At 35.2% G+C, this 19,413-nt stretch overlaps 1 protein-coding gene across 1 annotated transcript; it reads left to right on the top strand.

Annotated features, from left to right (window-relative positions):
* The first annotated feature begins 419 nt into the window (after positions 1-419).
* Positions 420-19,245, top strand: LOC113511212 (phosphatidylinositol-3-phosphatase SAC1). The gene is made up of 14 exons (XM_052900302.1): positions 420-563; positions 2,991-3,085; positions 4,141-4,259; positions 4,591-4,683; positions 5,273-5,404; positions 6,207-6,315; positions 7,196-7,311; positions 8,635-8,859; positions 11,039-11,206; positions 12,183-12,407; positions 13,032-13,199; positions 13,544-13,645; positions 15,279-15,415; positions 15,888-19,245. Exons 1-14 carry the CDS (start codon positions 526-528, stop codon positions 15,967-15,969), a joined length of 1,809 nt encoding a protein of 602 aa, XP_052756262.1. The 5' UTR covers positions 420-525; the 3' UTR covers positions 15,970-19,245.
* Positions 19,246-19,413: the final 168 nt, after the last annotated feature.

The following is a 19,413-nucleotide window of genomic DNA, read 5'->3' as shown; positions in this document are numbered from 1 at the left end:
TGTAGCAGAATGAGTTTTTTTTAATCAGAGATTATTACGGCTTTGGATGATTACATTATATTAGGGGAATAAATCGCTTAAAAACTACTTATCTATCGATTTGAATATTCAATATCTTGATATCAAACTGTATGACTTTCTAATTCATTATTATTAGGCAGTTTATCAAATCATCAAGTTTCAATATTTTATAAGGATATATTTCTTTCTGTTTTCTAATTAGAACTATGAGCACTGCAGAGAGTGTTAAATGTTGAATATTTTGGTTTAAATTTACGAAGTCGACTTGTCCAGTACTAAATCATTATTTACGTATATCTTGTTATAGAAAAATCCAACATCTTTATCTATGACTCCAATAGATGTTATGTGACAGCCAGTGTCAGTTATCGATAACTTTGTCTCTGTATGTCATTCATTCAATCAATCAATTTATTTCATTGTTGTTTTTGGTTTTACCTTTTAATACCGCTACTAAAATTATTATAAAATAAATTATAATTAATTTGATTGAAGTCTTTTAAAATGGCAGATCGATTATTAATTCACGATGATATTAAATTGTAAGTACAAATCCTTTTTCTATTTTATAATAAGTAATTTTACACAAAGTTAAAGTTCATTGAACATCTGCTTGCTTATCGCATATTTTCTTTGAATCCTTACAAATGTTTATCTACATTATAATTAGTGCTAACAAATTTATACTAATTAACATATTATGATTCTTCAAATATTATTTACTTATACTTATAGATTGTATACTGAACAACCAAACCAGTGTCTATTTTATTATTTTAATGAAATATTTAAGTTTAAATTATAGTTAATTAAATGCAATAAATGTAAGAATCTGCCTGAATGAAAATCTATATTTATGATAGGCATTAGCATATTTGAGATTATTAACGGTTGAGTATTTTTTTTAATGGCTGATAACATTAGCCCATTGTGATGAATTCCATTAGAATTATCCAGATTTCCAGGAAGAACCGCGTGAAGGTCGACCTGATAGGGTGCATTGCTAGTAATAGGTCTATTAGACACCATTACTAACAATCCTTTTCAGATGAAAAGGATTGTTATCTATGGTTTAGTCTGTTCCTGTAAAAAATAGTATAACATAATGTTACATATGATGATGTAAACTACCGAGGATGTGAACTCTCACATCCTCTGGTGGGCACGAGACTATTATGAGGTGGGCATGGCCTACTCTTAAATATGTTTATGATGATAAGCTTTAAAGTATTTTTTTAAAATGCTGAAATTGTAAAACAACCTGAGGGCCCACTTGATAGGGAATTGTTACTGTAACTTATTGGATAGACCCAATAGTCATTGAATTAGTTATTGCTCACAATACTTTTGTAATGTTAATATTTGTGACTATTACATATTAGTAAATATTAACTGCTTTGCAACAAATATGATTAAAATTCAATGATAAATACCTATACTTTTAGAATTATCATTAAATTAAAATATTGTAATATTTATCGTGATTGAAAAAATTAAACAGATTCAAACCCTATTCATTTCAATCAATCATCATCATCATTTCAGCCATTATCCGTCCACTGCTGGACATAAGCCTCCCCCATAGACTGCCATAAAGAAGCTGAGCCACCTGCATCCACTAACTCTCTGTAATCTCCATCCATTTTAATCAATATACATATATATTTTCTGTTAGTAAATAAAACTTTGACTTGATAAAAATAAATTCTTTCTTCACTATACCAAAACATAATTGGAAAGAAAAATCAGATAGTCAATTATCCAGTATGGCAAACTTTGCTGGTTACATATAATTTATCTGATTGGGTACTTTATCATTGACTTTGATGAATTACAATATTATTTAGGTAAGTTATATTATCTAATATATATATAAAATATAAGGTAATAAACTCTGTATAAAGGTAATTTTATAAATTATTTAAACAGTAGTATTTACCTATGACATCAGCTGCATGAGTGTAATATAGTAAAAGTTCCTTATTCATGCTTCCTTAATTTGCGTTTTCACTATTTGCAGATCTAATTGGTACATATTATTAAAAAGAATTTTGTATCCTTTGTAAAGGCGTAGGCGAATGGATTAATAAAAAATTAAAACAAACCTACACAACTACGCCTAAAGTATGTTGTCAAATATTGTCACGCTATATAAGTGATTCGGCTTTCTATATTCATGTTTTCTGTATTCGCTGCATTTTTATGGAAGCTTATACTGTATATTAATTGTTCAGGATAAAAAGTACCTAGATTTTATTCAGAAAAATAAGAATATATCACTATATATAATCAGTAAAGAAAAAAAGTAAAACCTTTTTCCTTTACATTGTGTTCATATTTTACTTTGTTTTTTTTTCTATCAAAACACAATGCTAAGTATTGGGTTAAAATGCATAACCAATCATCCACTTCTCTCCTTCCTAGTACCTTTTGAATCAGACAATGGAATGATAATCTCACCTGTGCTATATCGGTATATATTGGTGGGGTACCAGTGCATATATATTAAGATATGTATTTGGGGGGAAAGGGATTGTTAGTGATGGAGACTAAAAATCCCATTGCCAGCAATATACCCAGCCAGGTCGACCTCGCGATTCTCCCTGGAAACTATCATGGTTAATTCCTTGTAAATTCGTCATGACGGGCTAACTGGCCTGTTTTCATTCTCATCTATCACCCTTCACTGGTGCCCTGCCAGCGTATCCCGTTAGCGCTGGCGGGGTTACCATACCATTTTCACCCATAAAAAAAATATGGGTGGGAACCATGTGGTGATCAAACTGACAGGGTATATTGCTGTCAATGGGAGCACTAGGTCCAATTACTAACAATCGATTGTAACTTATATTTGTGTTATATAATTACATATAATAAGAGTTATTACAACTAGTTGATGAATCATGACTTCATTCTACAAGGTCTACTATCTATGGATTATGATGTAATACAAATTTTTTGTTTTTCAGGTACACAACATCAGATAAGTTCTATTTCGAGCCAACTATTAATCCAACAGAGATTATGGTTATTGACAGAGTGACGGGAGAGGCTACTGTCAAAGGTATTTCAAATAAATACTACTGATCATGTTACAAAACGCCATCTAATCACAAAATTTTAATGAGTTATAATGGAATGGTAAATCTGTTTGCGCTAACTGGTGGGATACCAGTGAGAGATGATAGGTGAAGATGAAAAAGCAGCACAGTTGGCCCGAATACTTGGGCATTTCTGTCCCATTCGTGTTTCTACCATAAAGCATAAAGTTGTGTTTGCATGGCTGTGTTTCGGTTTGAAGGGTAGGATATGGCGTGAATTTACAGGGTACAGAGGAATAACACCTGAGCCCTCAGGAGTGGCAATGCATGGGCGAAACAGTATACTCTGTTATGTCCATGGTACTGCTCATATTTATAGGCGACAGTTACCACTTTCCATCATGCGGGCCGTTTGCTTGTTTGCCATGCTATGTTGCATAAAAAACAATAATACCTGGATATAAACTGAACGGGTTTGGATAAAATTTCTATGGGACTAATCTATAAGTATATCCTGTTGGATTGAAAAGACTCCCAAATTGGTTCTGAACTGACAGAGATGTATGGTAATAACCATAAAAAAAAAATACAAACGAATTGAGAATCCCCTTTCTTATGAAATTAGATGAATAGGTAATAATTATTTTAATGTCAATATAAAAAAACATGAGTATTTTTATTGAATTTACTATTCTTTTGCTCACTACTTCGTACATGTGCATTTCGGATATAAGAATCCCAATGAACTAGACTACTTTCAAATGATATGACAAGATTAAAGTACACAAAATTGTATAGGTAGACCTCCAGAAACATGACTGAAAACTGCATCTGATATGATGTAGCGATTCTTGCGTAATGTTGAAACATACGTACAGACAGACAGATAAATAGTCCGACAGACAAACGGACATACAGACAAAATTTCAAAAAAGTATTTCTTTTTACACTTATTACCTTTATTAAAACTGCTATATTTTTTTAGATACCTTTCATGTACAGACAACATTTAGTTACAATTTTTATTATTATTATAGTGAATTATTTTTTATCGTATAGCTTTTTTTTTTATCCATAGAATATGGCTCAGTAAAGATCCCAATCCCAGCCAATGCATACAAACCTGTATGTGGGTTCCTTGGCTCTATCAAGTTGATATCTGGACTCTACCTAGTTGTAGCCAAGTACCGGATATTGGTAAGTGAAAGAGGTAATTTATTTTTTCAGAATTTTTTTTTATTTTTATTTCTCCGATATTTCGTTTATCGGAATACGATAAGGAAATGCATCCATCTAATAAGTTATATTAGAAAATATTATTGCTTTAGGTGGCATCGTGTTTTTTTTAACCATACAGGTGTGCATGCGAAAATTTATTTTATGCATAAATAAATAAGAAAGTTTTTATTTTATTTTATGATAATATATATAAAAACGCATTCATTTGTTTCATACTGAGCAAAAAGACATTTCCCATGTAGGTTGCCCTTAATTAAAAAGCCCGGTGCTAATATATGTTACTTTGCAGGTGGGAAGGCTGAATGGCCATGACGTATACGAATTGGCTGGCACTGACATCATACCGTACGCGCGCTCCACCACGCATCTCAGTAGTAAACAGGTTTGGTTTATATTATACTCTTTGCCTATGCTTTCTTTAAGCAAATTACTTTGGTAGTTCACTCGATGTGATGCCCTGCCAGCATATACCGTTAGTGCAGGTAGGGTTACCATCCGTAAAAAGGCTTTTTAGGCCGACTTCCACGTGGTTACCCCTGGAGACTATTGTGGTTAATTCTTGTGGAATTATTCACGATGTGCCGACTGAATTGCTTTCATTGTCATCATTCATCTCTCAATGGTGCCCTCCAGCGTATATACATAGCGTCGGCAAGGACACCAATCCACTTTCATCCATCTAATAAGAAAGTATAAAGCCCTATCAGTAAAAAAAATATTTAAGTAAAATAAAATACTCAGGTAAAATGTAAAAAAAAAATGTATATATATATTTTTTTGAACTCGCGGCCTCTTTAGCCGGGGCCCTTTTGGGTCGGGAGCCCGTGGCATTTTGCCAGCCCTGCCACCCTATTGTTACGCCACTGGAACTATGTATCATGCATCCTATGTAAATCCTAATGTGTACCCTGTTATTTTACTGCCATATTTACGGACAGTATTTTATATATTTTTTTTATTATGATTACCAGATCGAAGACAACAACACATACGAACGTATGTTGCGTGCGGCGCTGGAGACGCCCGGCATATACTTCTCGTACGGATATGATCTCACACACACACTGCAGCGGTTGCATTCGGTAGCCGCCGATTTCCACAAGGTAAGAGATTTGTCCTATGGTCCTGGCATAGAATGGGCCGTCGCTTCCTTTCCTGTAGGTGTTGTAAGAGGCCACTAAGGGAGCTTAATAGTCGAGGGATGGGCAGCAGCGACCCCCCTCCCATCGTTCAATGTAGGTCTCCCCCTAGTTTTCCCTTCGAGTTTTCTTAATAGTTCCTATGCTTGGCAGACAGGTTAGCAATCGCAGATAGGCTTTGGTAATGTTTTAAGAGGGACGCTGCTGCCCATCCTCCAATCATTGAGTTCCCTTAGTCATCTCTTATGAGACCCACGGGAAAAGAAACATATAGAGAGACAAAAATTCTAAATTTTTTCGTTTTGGCTTCTATCGTTTATATTAAGGACACTCATACATATTTTCATAAAATATTTGTAAAAAAAAAATATGCAACTTAGAATGGCAAACAAGCTGGTGGCCCACCTGAAAGAAAGTGGTAACCGTCGCCTATAGACATGAGCTGTACCACGGACATAACAGAGTATACTGTTTCGCCCATGATACTCCCCATACGTTAGCATTTTTGACGATTCAGATGTTATTCCTCTGTACCCTGTAAATTCATTGTCTTATCCCACCCTTCAAACCGAAACACATCCATGCAAATACAACTGCTTCACGGTTGAAACACGAATGGCACAGAGCTACCCAAGTTAACGACTTATGTACAAAGTTTCCCTCTGGTTATTTTATTACCTTAGTGATAAGAAGATTGTCATTTGTTTGAATTGAAAAGTTCAGAGGTTACTCGTACTGTGCTAAAGATTTCCTACTTGTTCACAAGATGTCGCTGGCGACACGTGCAGACTCCAGGTTCCTGTGGAATGGCCACTTGCTCAAAGGTTTCTCACAGGACCAGTTCGCCAGGTTCGCGCTACCCATCATACAAGGATGTATCCTTTGAAAGATCAAAATTTATGGCTTATTTTTTTAGTAACATCAGCAATTATTCTAGACAATTTAAAAAAAAAGGAAAAGTAATGGAGAAATTTCGCAATTCGGTTGTATTTTTTTAACGATTGTTACCTCATAATTTCGACATTTATAAACTGATTTTCATTTTGTTTTTATCTAAGAGGAATCTTTCAGATTGGTCTCATGAAAAAAATTATCAAAATTACTTCAATAGAAGGGGGAGAGGGAGACCGAGACATAGTTACATCAGGCAGACCAAGGAAGGAGTTGGTGTCGTGTCGTATCAAGAGGTGTAGAGACTCGCTGAAAATCGTAGTGAGTGGCAAGAGCTCCACCGATAAGAGCGCAGCTCTTAAATAGGATAGATAGATAGACTTCAATAGTTTAGTTTTTCATAACTGGTTGTCCACAAATGAAATCAGTATTTTTTGTTGTTGTTCTGATATAAATGTTTTTGTTTTCCCTCTAGTTTAGTATTTTAAATTAAAAAAAAATCTAAAACTTAGGTAAGTTGACTACTTTAAATAAAGAATTTTTATTTTTTAAAAACTTTTTTTTTCTTAATTTTTTTTACTTGTCTTTTCTTGTCTTTACATTATACGTAACTCGTGTAATTGGATACTTTGTTTTTTTTTGTTTTTACTGTTTCAACAAAATGGGCTTTAGAGTTGGCTAGTTTAGTCTTATGTAATAAAACATACATACATACATATCTGTCACGCCTGTCTCCCATTAGGGTAGGCAGAAACAATGGAACGACAAATGCTTCGATTCAAACAAACCTCTTTCGCGTCTTCCACATTCATCAATATTTCTTATGTAATAAAACTGTGCAGTAATCCCTTAGCCAGTATACAGTCGTATCGATAAACAACGTGACGGTGAACGGTCACCAGCTGACGTGGTCGCTGGTGTCGCGCCGCAGCGTACACCGAGCTGGCACTCGCTTCTACATGAGGGGCGTCGACTCACAGGTAATACATATTCAACAGTTTTTTTAATGAATCATAACTTGACCAGATGGAAAGATAATGACCCCGTCTGCGCTATTGGAAGACACTGGCGGGGCACCAGTGAGAGATGATAGGTGAGGATGAAAGCAGGCAGCATTGTGACGTATTCAAGAATTAATCACGATGGTTTTCAAGGAGAATCTGATGTAATAAAATTATAATAATTTAATTATAAACCTTTTTAATTACTTAAAATAAGCAAAAAATATATACAGTGATAATAACGCGCGGTCACACAAGATAACGCATGGAAGCCAAAGGAAAGAGAATAAGAAAAACTACACCTACTAGACCCCATTACTAACAATCCCTCCCCTCCGGGGGGAAAGGGATTGTTATGAAACTATCATGGTTAATTCCTGATGAATTCGTCATGATCGGCTAACTGGCCTGTTTTCATTCTCATCTATCACCCTTCACTGGTGCTCCGCCAGCGTATCCCGTTAGCGCAGGCGGGGCTACCATACCATTTTCACACATCAAAAAAAAAATCCCTTCCCTCACCCCTCATTAGACAGGTTTACTATTTCTGATACAGGGTAAGGGAAGGGTTGTTAGCATCAGGGACTTTTAGCTACGGTAAAAGTTATAGAAGTTTCGAAAATCTTATTGTTTTAATTTATTTTCAATGATGACCGTACAAATTTTATTATATTTAAGAAAGAAAGAATTTTTTTTTATTTGTCTTATATAAATAACAGTTACAACTAAAACATTTATATATAATTATAATATATAATAATAAAAAAGAAAAAGGAAATACGTAAATAAACTTATAACTAATTAGGAATCATGCGATCAAAATGGTCACCACTCAACTAAGTATAATTTAGAAACTAGAAGTATTTTTATTTTATACAACTTAGAATGGCGAACAAGCTGGCGGCTCACCTGATGAAAAGTGGTAATCGTCGCCTATAGATATGAGCAGTACCATGGACATAACAGAGTATACTGTTTCGCCCATGATACCCCCCATGCGTTGCCATTCCTGGGGACTTAAGTGTTATTCGTCTGTACCCAGTAAATTCACGCCATATCTCACCCTTCAAACCGAAACACAGCCATGCAAACACAACTGCTTCACGGTAGAAACACGAATAAGACAGAGGTACCCAAGCAATCGACTTTTGTACAAAGTCTCCCCCTGGTAAAGAAGTTTCCAATTTACACTTAGCTGAGTGGTGACCATTTTAGTAGCATAATCCAATTTGGTGGTAGGCGCTGTGTAATGCGTCCGTTAGTGTTTAATTAATTATTATAATCATATCTCATTGTTACCAGGGGAATGTAGCCAACTACGTAGAGACAGAGCAGATCATAGAACGCGGCGGGGAGAAGTCTTCCTTTGTGCAGACCCGAGGATCCATCCCGCTGTACTGGAGCCAGTACCCGAACCTGAAGTACAAGCCCAAGATGACGCTGTCCCACGAAGATCACGTGGCGGCCTACACCAAGCATCTGAGGGATCAGCAGCAGAGATACGGCAACCAGGTGTTGGTAAATTTGGTAAGTGGACGATTTCATAGCTTTGTGTAATAAATGTTCGATGCAGAAACACGAATGGGACAGTGGTACTCAAACAGGTGATCTTTCTACAATGAGGTCGAAGGGGAATAAAATTGATATTAAGCAATTAGTTTTACAGCCCCAATGAAAAGTCACACTCGACCATATTTCATCAAGAATATTTTTTACAGTAATTTTTTTTATCGAGACAAGCACCTATACTATAACATCATCTTCCTACCCTCATCCCAATTATTGTTTGTGGTCGGCGTAATATGTTGTTTACACAATTTATTGAATTTTATCGATTGGATGCTTTCAATGATAAGGATAGATAAGAGCAAACAGCAATTTGTTTATTTACTAACTGTATCCCGCGGCATTACTCGCATGACTTTAGACGTTAAAATACCTATCCTATGTGATAATGTAAAGTATTGTTTTTCTGCTTATATTAACAATTTATTAACTCTTTACAAACACATTTATATGCCCGTTTGCTAGCAATGGGACTGCTAGCCCGCATTACTAACGATCCCTTCCCCCCACATTCGGTAATTGATTTTGATTTATGACATAGTTAATGCCCTTTTCATCCGACTTTAAAAAAAGGCAGTTCTCAATTCGGTTGTATTTTTTATGTTTGTTACTTCATAACTCTGTCAGATGTGAGCCGATTTGTAAAATCTTCTTTAAGAATATACTTACAAATTGGTCCCAAAGAAATTTCCCAATTACACGGATAAAGTCGTGGGTAAAAGCTAGTCGTATAAAAATGACAGTGTAATATATCCTTTACAAACATTAATTAATAAGTGATTGAGAGATTAATAACATCTTATCATTTGAAATGATAATAATGTGTTTGGGTTTAATTAAGAAAGGTCAAAGGTCATTGTTAATTGTAACCTCTTGCATGTCTTTTTACCCTTCGCATCAGCTGTTAATTATCCACTGCTGAATACAGGCCTTTCCTATTGGGGGATTTTTCCCAATAGTTGCCACGATTGGCAGGCGGGTTTACAACCGCAGTTAGGCTTTGGTGATGTTTTAAGACGCTATTGTCCATCCTTTGCTCATCCCTCAACCATTAAATCCCCTTAGTCGCTTTTTACGACGCCTACGAGAAAGGGAGGGCTTTTTACCCATAGTCCCTGCAATGTTGCATTTACTGGGTGGAATAAAGTTTTTGAAACTAGCGATTTGCCCCGGGTTCGCACGCGTAGAAAAGATAAATTAGTATTTTTATAATTTAATTTATAATATTACAAATAGTATAGATAATGTAATCATTCATTAATTTTTCATTTTTCTGAACATTTCCTGAGATAAAAAGTAAATATTGGATATTGTAATTATCTAGGTTTTTTTTTTAGTATTTTTAGTACTTCAAAAGGTGGGTAAAGAGGTTTCTTCAGGGTCGGCAACGCACGCGTAATACCTCCGGTATTGCAGGTGTTCATAGGCTACGGTAACCACTTACCATCAGGTGGGCCGTATGCTTGTTTGCCACCACAGTGGTATAAAAAAAATAGTAGTGATTTTGATTAATTTTCTTTTTCACTAGTTGTCGTTGTGCTAAATTTAATACGCGATATAATTTTGTACCACTTCTTTTTGGTATATTAAAATGCAAGATTAGTTATTTATGAGTTAGCATTTGTGCTATATATAGTATCAGAGAGGTGTCCTTCTCTAGTCTTTCCGATTCTAGAATAAGGGCATACTTGTATGCGACCCCGGCCTCCCGAGTCGCTGCAGTGTCCCAGTCCTTCACGCAACTGCATTTCGCCCCCATTCCTTTCCCTCACAAGTCCCTTATTTCTATTATTTACCAATTTCCTTTATGCATTTCCAATGTTCTCTTCCTTCTTGTTTCTCAATCCTTTCCTCTATATCGTAGGTGACGGAAATCACCAATAAATGCATTTCCATAGACGGTTGAAGTCAGGCAGGCGGCCGGTCGTAGAACTATAAGCCAAATCTTTTTGTAATATGGATAAAAAATATATTACGCCGACCCTTTATAATAATTGGGATAAGAATAGGAAGATAATGCTGATCTGTGTTATATACAGTCCGTTAAATATATATATATATATATATATATATATATATATATATATATATATATATATATATATATATATATATATAATGCCGTATGTTTTGTTTGCAGATCGACCAGTGCGGCGGCGAGGAGGCGCTGGAGCGCGGCTACCGCGCGGCGGTGGCGGCGGCCGCGCTGCCCGGCGTGCGCTACGAGCCCTTCGACTTCCACGCAGAGTGCCGCGGCATGCGCTACCACCGCCTCAACGTGCTCATCGACCGCATCGCGCACGAGCAGGTACATAGATATATAAACGGTAATATACACTTTACAAATGTTAATTAATAATATCTTATCATTTCAAATGATATTTAATGTGTTTGGGTTTAGTTAAGAAAGGTCAAAGGTCATTGTTAATTGTAACCTCTTGACAACAACCTGCTGAACACAGGTCTCTCTTGGGGGACAGGGATTGTTAGTAATGGGGTCTAACAGTCCCCATTACTAGCAATATACACTCTCAGGTGTGACTTTCTCACGGTTGTCCCTGGAAACCATCGTGGTTCATTCTTGTGGAATTCGTCACGATGGGGTAACTGACCTGCTTTCGTCCTCACCTGTCATCTATCACTGGTGTTCCACCAGTGTATACCGATAGCGCAGGCCAGGTGACCATTTCGTTATCAACCATTGAAAAAAAAAAACAGTCTCATTACTAGAGTATATTTGTTTATTTATTATATCAAGTCGAACTTCACACGGTTCCCCCTGGAAAACATCGTGGTTGATTCTTGTGGAATTCGTCACGATTGGCTAACTGACCTGCTTTCATCCTCACCTATCTCCTGTCACTGGTATTTGTTATCATCCATAAAAAAAAAAATACCGCGCTGTGACGTACTACCGGTTCAATGCGTTTAGCGACCGCATCGTGCGCGAATATGTTTTAAGAGAACGTTAGCAAAATCCGACCTAATGGTATGGAACCATTTTAGTGAAAAACTTGCAATATCAGAGACATTTATTTATGTATTTTATATAATTACTTAGCGAGTATGCCATATTTTACCCTATAAACCGAGACATAGAATGCAAGTATGTACCTTCTTCTTCATGATTAATCTATTGATTTACTGTCATCCTCATCTTTCATTCTATGTAGGGTTACCATTAATAAAAATTGTTAATTTGTCAGGATATTATTATTGTAAAAAAAAAAAAAAACAAATACAGATGTTCGCTTTTTTCATGTATCATTAAAATTGTTGCCCAGACGGAGTTCGGCTACTTCCTGTCGCGCGGCGGCACGGTGCTGCTGCGTCAGAGCGGCGTGTTCCGCACCAACTGCGTGGACTGCCTCGACCGCACCAACGTGGTGCAGTCGCTGCTCGCGCGCCTGCAGCTCGGCGCCGCGCTGCAGCTGCTCGCCGGCACCTCCGCCTCCTCCGCCTCCTCCGCCTCCTCCGCCTACCCGCATCTCGACGCGCTCTTCAACAATGTCAGTCCAGTGCACACACACACACACACACACAGTATCTATAGTTTCTATACATTGGTTTAATTTAAATTTAAACCAGAGGGAGACTGTACAAAAGTCGTTTGCTTGGACATCTTTGTCACATTTGTGTTTCTACCTTGAAGCAGTTGTGTTTGCATGGCTGTGTTTCGGTTTGAAGGGTGCGATATGGCGTAAATTTACCGGGTACTGAGCAATAATACTTGAGTCCGCATGTGGGGTATCATGGGCGAAACAGTATACTCTGTCATGTCCATGGTACTGCTCATATCTATAGGCGACGGTTACCACTTTCCATCAGGTGGGCCGTCAGCTTGTTTTTCCATTCTAAGTTGCCATATCCCACCTCTCGAATCGAAATACAGTCATGCAAACACAACTGCTTCACGCTAGAAACACGAATGCGACAGAGATGCCCAAGCAAACGACTTTTATGCAAAGTCTACCTCTGATTTATATGTAATATGTTAAATGACCAATATTTAATATATCCATTATTGGGCTAATATATAGATATTGTAACTGTTATTTATTGTTATTTAGTGACAGGTATTGCTCAATATGCTATATATTATTTGTCCCTAATCTATTTAAATACGCCGTCAGGTGTGGGCCGACCACGCAGACATGATCTCCACCCAGTACTCGGGCACCGGTGCGCTCAAGACTGACTTCACACGCACGGGCAAGCGGACACACATAGGGCTCGCGAAGGATGGAGTCAACTCCCTGACCAGATACTACAAGAATAACTTCAGTGACGGCTTCAGACAGGTATGGTGACAATCTCTTTTATAAGATCTAGTGTTTTTTATGCAACTTAGAATAGTAAATAAGCTAATGGCCCATCTGATGGAAAGTGGTAACCGTTGCCTATAGACATGAGCAATACCATGGACGTAATAGAGACGTCATGGACGTAACGCATGTGGGGTATCATGGGCGAAACAGTATACTCTGTTATGTCCATATTACTGTTCATGTCTATAGACGACGCTTACCATTTTACACACTTATTTCACATAACAGAGTATACTGTTTCGCCCATGATACCATAATGATAACTATAACTATATTCCAATATTTTTTGTAATAGTATCAATATGTAATCGTTACAGGATTCGATAGATCTAATACTGGGTAAGTATGTGGTGGCGGAGGGCGAGGGAAACACCGTGCCGTCTCCGCTGCGCAGGGACCGAGACTGGAAATATATCACAGTGAGTTAATAGATTTTTTTTATTTTACAGACAATGGGGTCGATTCTGAGGCGTCATTTCTTTAAACCTATCTATCTATTATCTAATTTCTAAATTATGGAATTAAAATTAATATTTTTATTCCATAATTTTGTGAAATTACTGTTTCATGAACCTTTATAAACTTATTTTACTTTCTTCTTTTCATTTAAGAGTTTCCTCTTGTCGGTGCAACTAATTCATGCATCTTCCTCCAGCCAGCTCTATCCCAGGCTATAGCCTTGATCTCCCTATACGACATGACGCCTAGTGTTTCCTTTATCTGTCCCATGTAGTTATTGCTCGGTCTTACTCTTCCTCTTTTGCCTTCTATTTTTCCTTCTACTAAAAAATCGTCATGTCACTAGTGGCCCAGCATTTTGCTTCTTCTATTCTCTATTATTTTAATTAATGTTCTTTTCTCGTTCACTCTTTTCAGGACTTCCTCATTCGTTAGTTTTTCTGTCTAGCTTATTTTACTTTATATATTGGAAATTTAATGTATATGCTTACGCTTATCGCTTTCTCTTTCTTAGATTGGCTGTTGATATCAAATTTAGAATTAAATTTTTAAGCTAGAGAAATGTCGCCTCAGAATCGGCACCACTGGCAAATAACTCGAAAACAATATTCATTACATGTGAACAGTAATCGTTATATTAATAAGAGACAACTGTATAGGTTATAGAGTTAACAAAAATTGAAAAAAAAATACGGCGTTTGATCAAAAGTATCGTGTAATAGACACATGAAATAAAAAGATTAAGAATATAGTATCGTGTATAATATAGTATATATCATATATGTGTAAGTATATTTGTTATTCATATATATTTATTCGTTTATATATGTAATTTTAGTATGTATCTATATCAATAATTAGTAGTACCGCATTCGAGTATTCTGACACTTCCCTATGGTTGACTGGGAGAGAATGCTTTTAGCATTAAGTTTGCCATGTACACACATTTGTACTAATGAATAAATGAAATGAATGAATATAGGAATAGTACAATGTTAAACGTAAATATTATATTTGTCGGTAGATGGCCATAGCTAAGCTCTGTTTCCTCCGACTCAGCCATGGTTAACAAAAACTAATCTACCGTGGGCGTGTACTAATAATAATCAATAATTAGAGCAATTACAAAATCACACTTTATTTTTAAACTACAATCATTTTCATTAATGTAAGAAATAAAAACGAATACAATAATATCAAATAAAATAGAACTAAATTAAAACAATATCAGCTAAGACTCGAGACACAACGATCCGTTGAAGCCGCGCGATGTTCGACAGACGAATATCGCCCCACTTCCTTTCATTATCGCTCCAACGTTTTGTCAGCGCTCCCCTCCATTTTTTGCGCTTGTGTCTCGAGTCAATAGAATGTCTTTTTTTCTATTTTGCGCCGACATATTAAATAAATATAGAAGAGTTTGAAATAAAACTGTATTTCAATAGCTTGAGTGACCTTTGAGCTGAGGCAACTCTCGCTAACCGTACCGATTATCAATAATTAGCAAGGCTCCATATTGATCTAGCCAAGGCTGAGTTGTTGTCCAGTGTGACAGCGTGTTGAGTATTAAAGTTGTCGGTGGTTACCGTGCAGTTCCCGTCGGTGCTGCTGGTGGCGGTGTCGATGTTCTGCGCGAGCGCCACGCTGCCGGCGCGCTACTCGAGCGAGGTGCTGCTCTACCTCATGTTCTGGGGCGCCGCCGTCGGCGCCACGCTCTCATTCATATTCAAGTTAGTATACCGCACGTCTACGTACTTACGTACGCACACTCATACACGCACGCATCTACGTACACACACCTCATATTTAGACTACATTACCATCTTATCATCAGGTGGGGGAGGGGGTATAGTCCGTTGGATGAGTACAAAAAAAAATACAATTGAAATGTTTTAAAGCTAATATCTATGAATCTTCTCATGTGTGGTTTTTTTTAAGGATTCTATTTTTCTTTTTATTATTTTAATGTGCGCTGTATCTAACATCACCTGATGATAAGAGATGATAACGTCACAGATATAGCGCGCTTGTTTACTAAATGTTTATTCACTATCTACTCATTAAATAAATTCAATCGTGATTAATATTGACTAGTAATATCACTGTGTGTTTCTGCGAAGCACAATGTACTTATGTTATAAAATATGTCGAAAGTTAGTAAGTTTGAGAGTTATCCTAACTATGGTTATGGTTTGTTTGCAGGCACGGCAAGGAGTTCGTGGACTGGCCGCGCCTGGACAACGGCGAGCTGGCAGCGGCCCGCGCGCCTCAAACGTCTTTATGATCCGCGACCTGCCGCTCGTAGTCGTCGTCTAGCCGACCGTCCCGTATACTCACTACTTGTACACTCGCCCGCATTGCGACACCGCACTTTCATGGCGCACGCCGAAACTGGCTATATTTTTTGGTAACTTTCAGTGACACAAAATAAATGAAAACTAGACTGACATAATCTGATTTTTCGTCATGACGTATTTAGTAAACAATCCTGGCAGATTGTTTTTTTTTTTTTTTAATTAGTAATAACTAATAATATAAATGTGAAAACAAATTTAACTTTTGGCGTTTGAACTGCTTAATCAATCGTTATAATACTTGGCGTACACATAATATTTGGAATAGAAAAGAGTACAGACTACTTTTTATTCCAGTTCATCATTATACGTTAATAAAAAAACCTGTAATATATTAAAATTCAAACAGAAATGTTTTTATTTCAAACGACAAGCCAAGATTGTTTAGCAAATAATAAATTAATTCAGTATATATACATATACACCTGCATTGTACACCACATATCTATGGGGCACATCTAATCGGTTGATTTCCAACTAAAACTCCAATAATATTGAAGTCTATTTACGGCTATTTTTAGGTTAAGCGTATGCTGAATAAAAATGCTGGTGACGTAGTTTTCGCAGCATAGGACAGAGTTGATTTTGTAACATAAGTATAACTATAATTGTAAAAGCATAAAACTGCATAGATACATGTCGATATATACACATACACAGGTATGTGTGTAGATTATTGTTGCATAGATTACTGTGTGTACATGTTGACATCCTTTTATAATTTTAGCGCCTTTTTTCTATTTAAATATCAGTCAAAGAAAAACGTTATTTTTTTTTTATTACTTAAATGCTAATTAAAGACTATGAACAAGCTATACTACCTAACTATTATATTAATTGCAATATACATCATTTATCTACACACTCGTGATCAATTCTGTACTATGCTGCACAGCGTCATCATACCATACGCTTTACCTTAAATCCATCTATAGCTAGATAGCTTAGTGACAGTTTATGGACCATAAGCTAAATTTAATGTATTATGGACCCATATTAATTTCTCTCTGGTATCAAATTAAAACTTTAATATGGAAATAAAATGAAATTAGAATTTACATTTGAAAATAGAATATATCTAGTATTCCATTTTCAATAAACTTAAAAATAAAAAGGAGAAACCTAAAATGTAGTTCACTTTAATTTATAGCGTAAAGTGATTTATGCTAAATATTTTTTGGTGGTTTTTTAACAATTCTATTTGCCAAAGTACATTTTGTGCATACTACGTATGCGCATCTCATATGCTTCCTTGTGTAAATGTGTTTCCATCTTATTAGAAAAAGAAATATATGTAGTAGTAGCTGATGAAAATAATAAAATAAAAAAATGTGAATTAAGTAAAATATTAGTGAACCAAACGATTTTATTGCAACGAATATCTCATATCACTGTTTCCTCTCAATCAATCACAAACGATATTATAATTATTTGTCCTTTGCCTTTTTAATTGTTTACTGCCCTTCTAAGAAAAAAGCATAAGTCACAAATTTCGTGATATTAAATCAATTATACTTGTAGATGTGAGAAATAAATGTAGTTTTTCTATTTACATAATATATCATGTTATATTCAACTCTATCAATCAAATTAAATCGCTAAGTTCACTTTACCTAAAACTCACTTCATCAGTTTCTTAGGGCAGCAAAATTAAGTAATAGTTTATATTCTGAATTCGATTTAGCGGTTATGAATAAAAAAAAAGTATTTTTGGCGGGAAATCTTACTCAATATTTCATTATTTTTGTTATTAGTATCATGAAGTGTAATTTTCTGATATAAATGTTTATACAAGGATTCCATATTTAGAAATTGTTTTGTATTGGACTCCATTTTGCTAATTTGGGTTAGAAAAAGCCCAATTTGAAGGAGTCCAAAGTGTAAACCGGGTCCACCAAAACTAAAAACGATTTGCGGCTTAATTGACTTATTACCTTACTTTCATTTCATTGGTTTAAATATTTTGAACTCTAATTTTTTACTTTTACAGTTAATTTAATTTCAATCTCTTTGTTATTTCATTAAACATAAACAAATATTATTTGTTTGCAGTATTTTAAAATCTCAACTTATTATGGGTTAGGATGCTAAATAAAATTTTAAAAGGATTCGGTACCATAGACAAGTTGAATTTATCATTCCATTTTAAGCTGTTTGAGGTCTTTGTTTGAATTTGAACAAATAATATATTCCAATGTGGTTGTAATGTGAACTGATTGAACAAAGGAATCTAGAAACTTCGGTGTACAGACACGAGTGTTTTGTCCTTCTTAAATCTGGATGTTAGGTTGTAGCAGGAAACAAATTAAATGTGCACTCTATTGTTTCAACATAAAATGCATTTTTGCCTTTTATTTTCTTTAATTTTTTATGTTGTTTTAAAAAAGTGGTGTCTAGTGTACGAAAATGTCTGTTTTCGTAATAACAGATAGATGTTTGTACATGGGCTGTGTATTTATTTATAAAATATTAAATTTGTGCATTGCATTCATACATGTACTCGTATAGCTTTCTTATACGAAGTTTGATTAACCGTGTACTCATGAATTTTTATATTTATTTCTATGAATATTTTATGATTTAATTTTTATATATTACAATTTGTGTATGTAAAGTTTATAAATTATCTTTGAGATGGGGTAAAGTTATAAGGATTTCGTACGCCATAGCATAATTCACTTATAAAAAATAAATTTAAAAAGAAGGCAAAATACTTGTGTTTTGGGATGTATTCAGAGATGGCTAACGACGAAACGAGGGCATGGTTATTTTTTTTATAGAAATGACATTGCAATGGTATTAATTTGTATATTAAAAATGGCAACACCATTGATGTAAGAGTAAAATTGTCAATTGGTAAGAGTATTTCTTTGATACTCGACTCTCCAATTAGATGTATATGACCTAGAATAAAATATAAATTCTAAAATTTTTATTTATATTAATGTATAAAAAAGGAAAAATATATAATATGTATGGTAATGATATTTTTACCTTATTAAGATATATTTTAATAATGTGAATTATTAGTATATTAATTCTAATGTGTGTTGCCATGCTGTCACATAAAAAAAAAATGTAAATATTTTATCATTCAATGAGCGATGTTGTTTCTAATGTAATATTGTTATTAATTTTTTTGTGATTAATTTAATTAATAATTATTATAATAGTTATTATGGAAAGGATTAAACTATATTAAAGCATTATTTTGTTTCATTTGATACTTATAACTTATATTTCTTTAATATAAAAAGGAATAGCAAGCCTGCGATAAGGTATGCTAGGATTTTAAAATGAAAGCAGGATAGTTGGCTCATCGTGGCCATTTCACCAAGAATTAATCACGATCGTGTTAATATGAGACTTTGTAA

This window comes from Galleria mellonella, unplaced genomic scaffold (assembly GCF_026898425.1).
Source record: "Galleria mellonella isolate WM207_F2 unplaced genomic scaffold, CSIRO_AGI_GalMel_v1 utg643, whole genome shotgun sequence".
NCBI lineage: Eukaryota > Metazoa > Arthropoda > Insecta > Lepidoptera > Pyralidae > Galleria > Galleria mellonella.
Note: the sequence above shows the minus strand (reverse complement) of the source record. Positions and strands in the feature narration are given on the sequence as shown.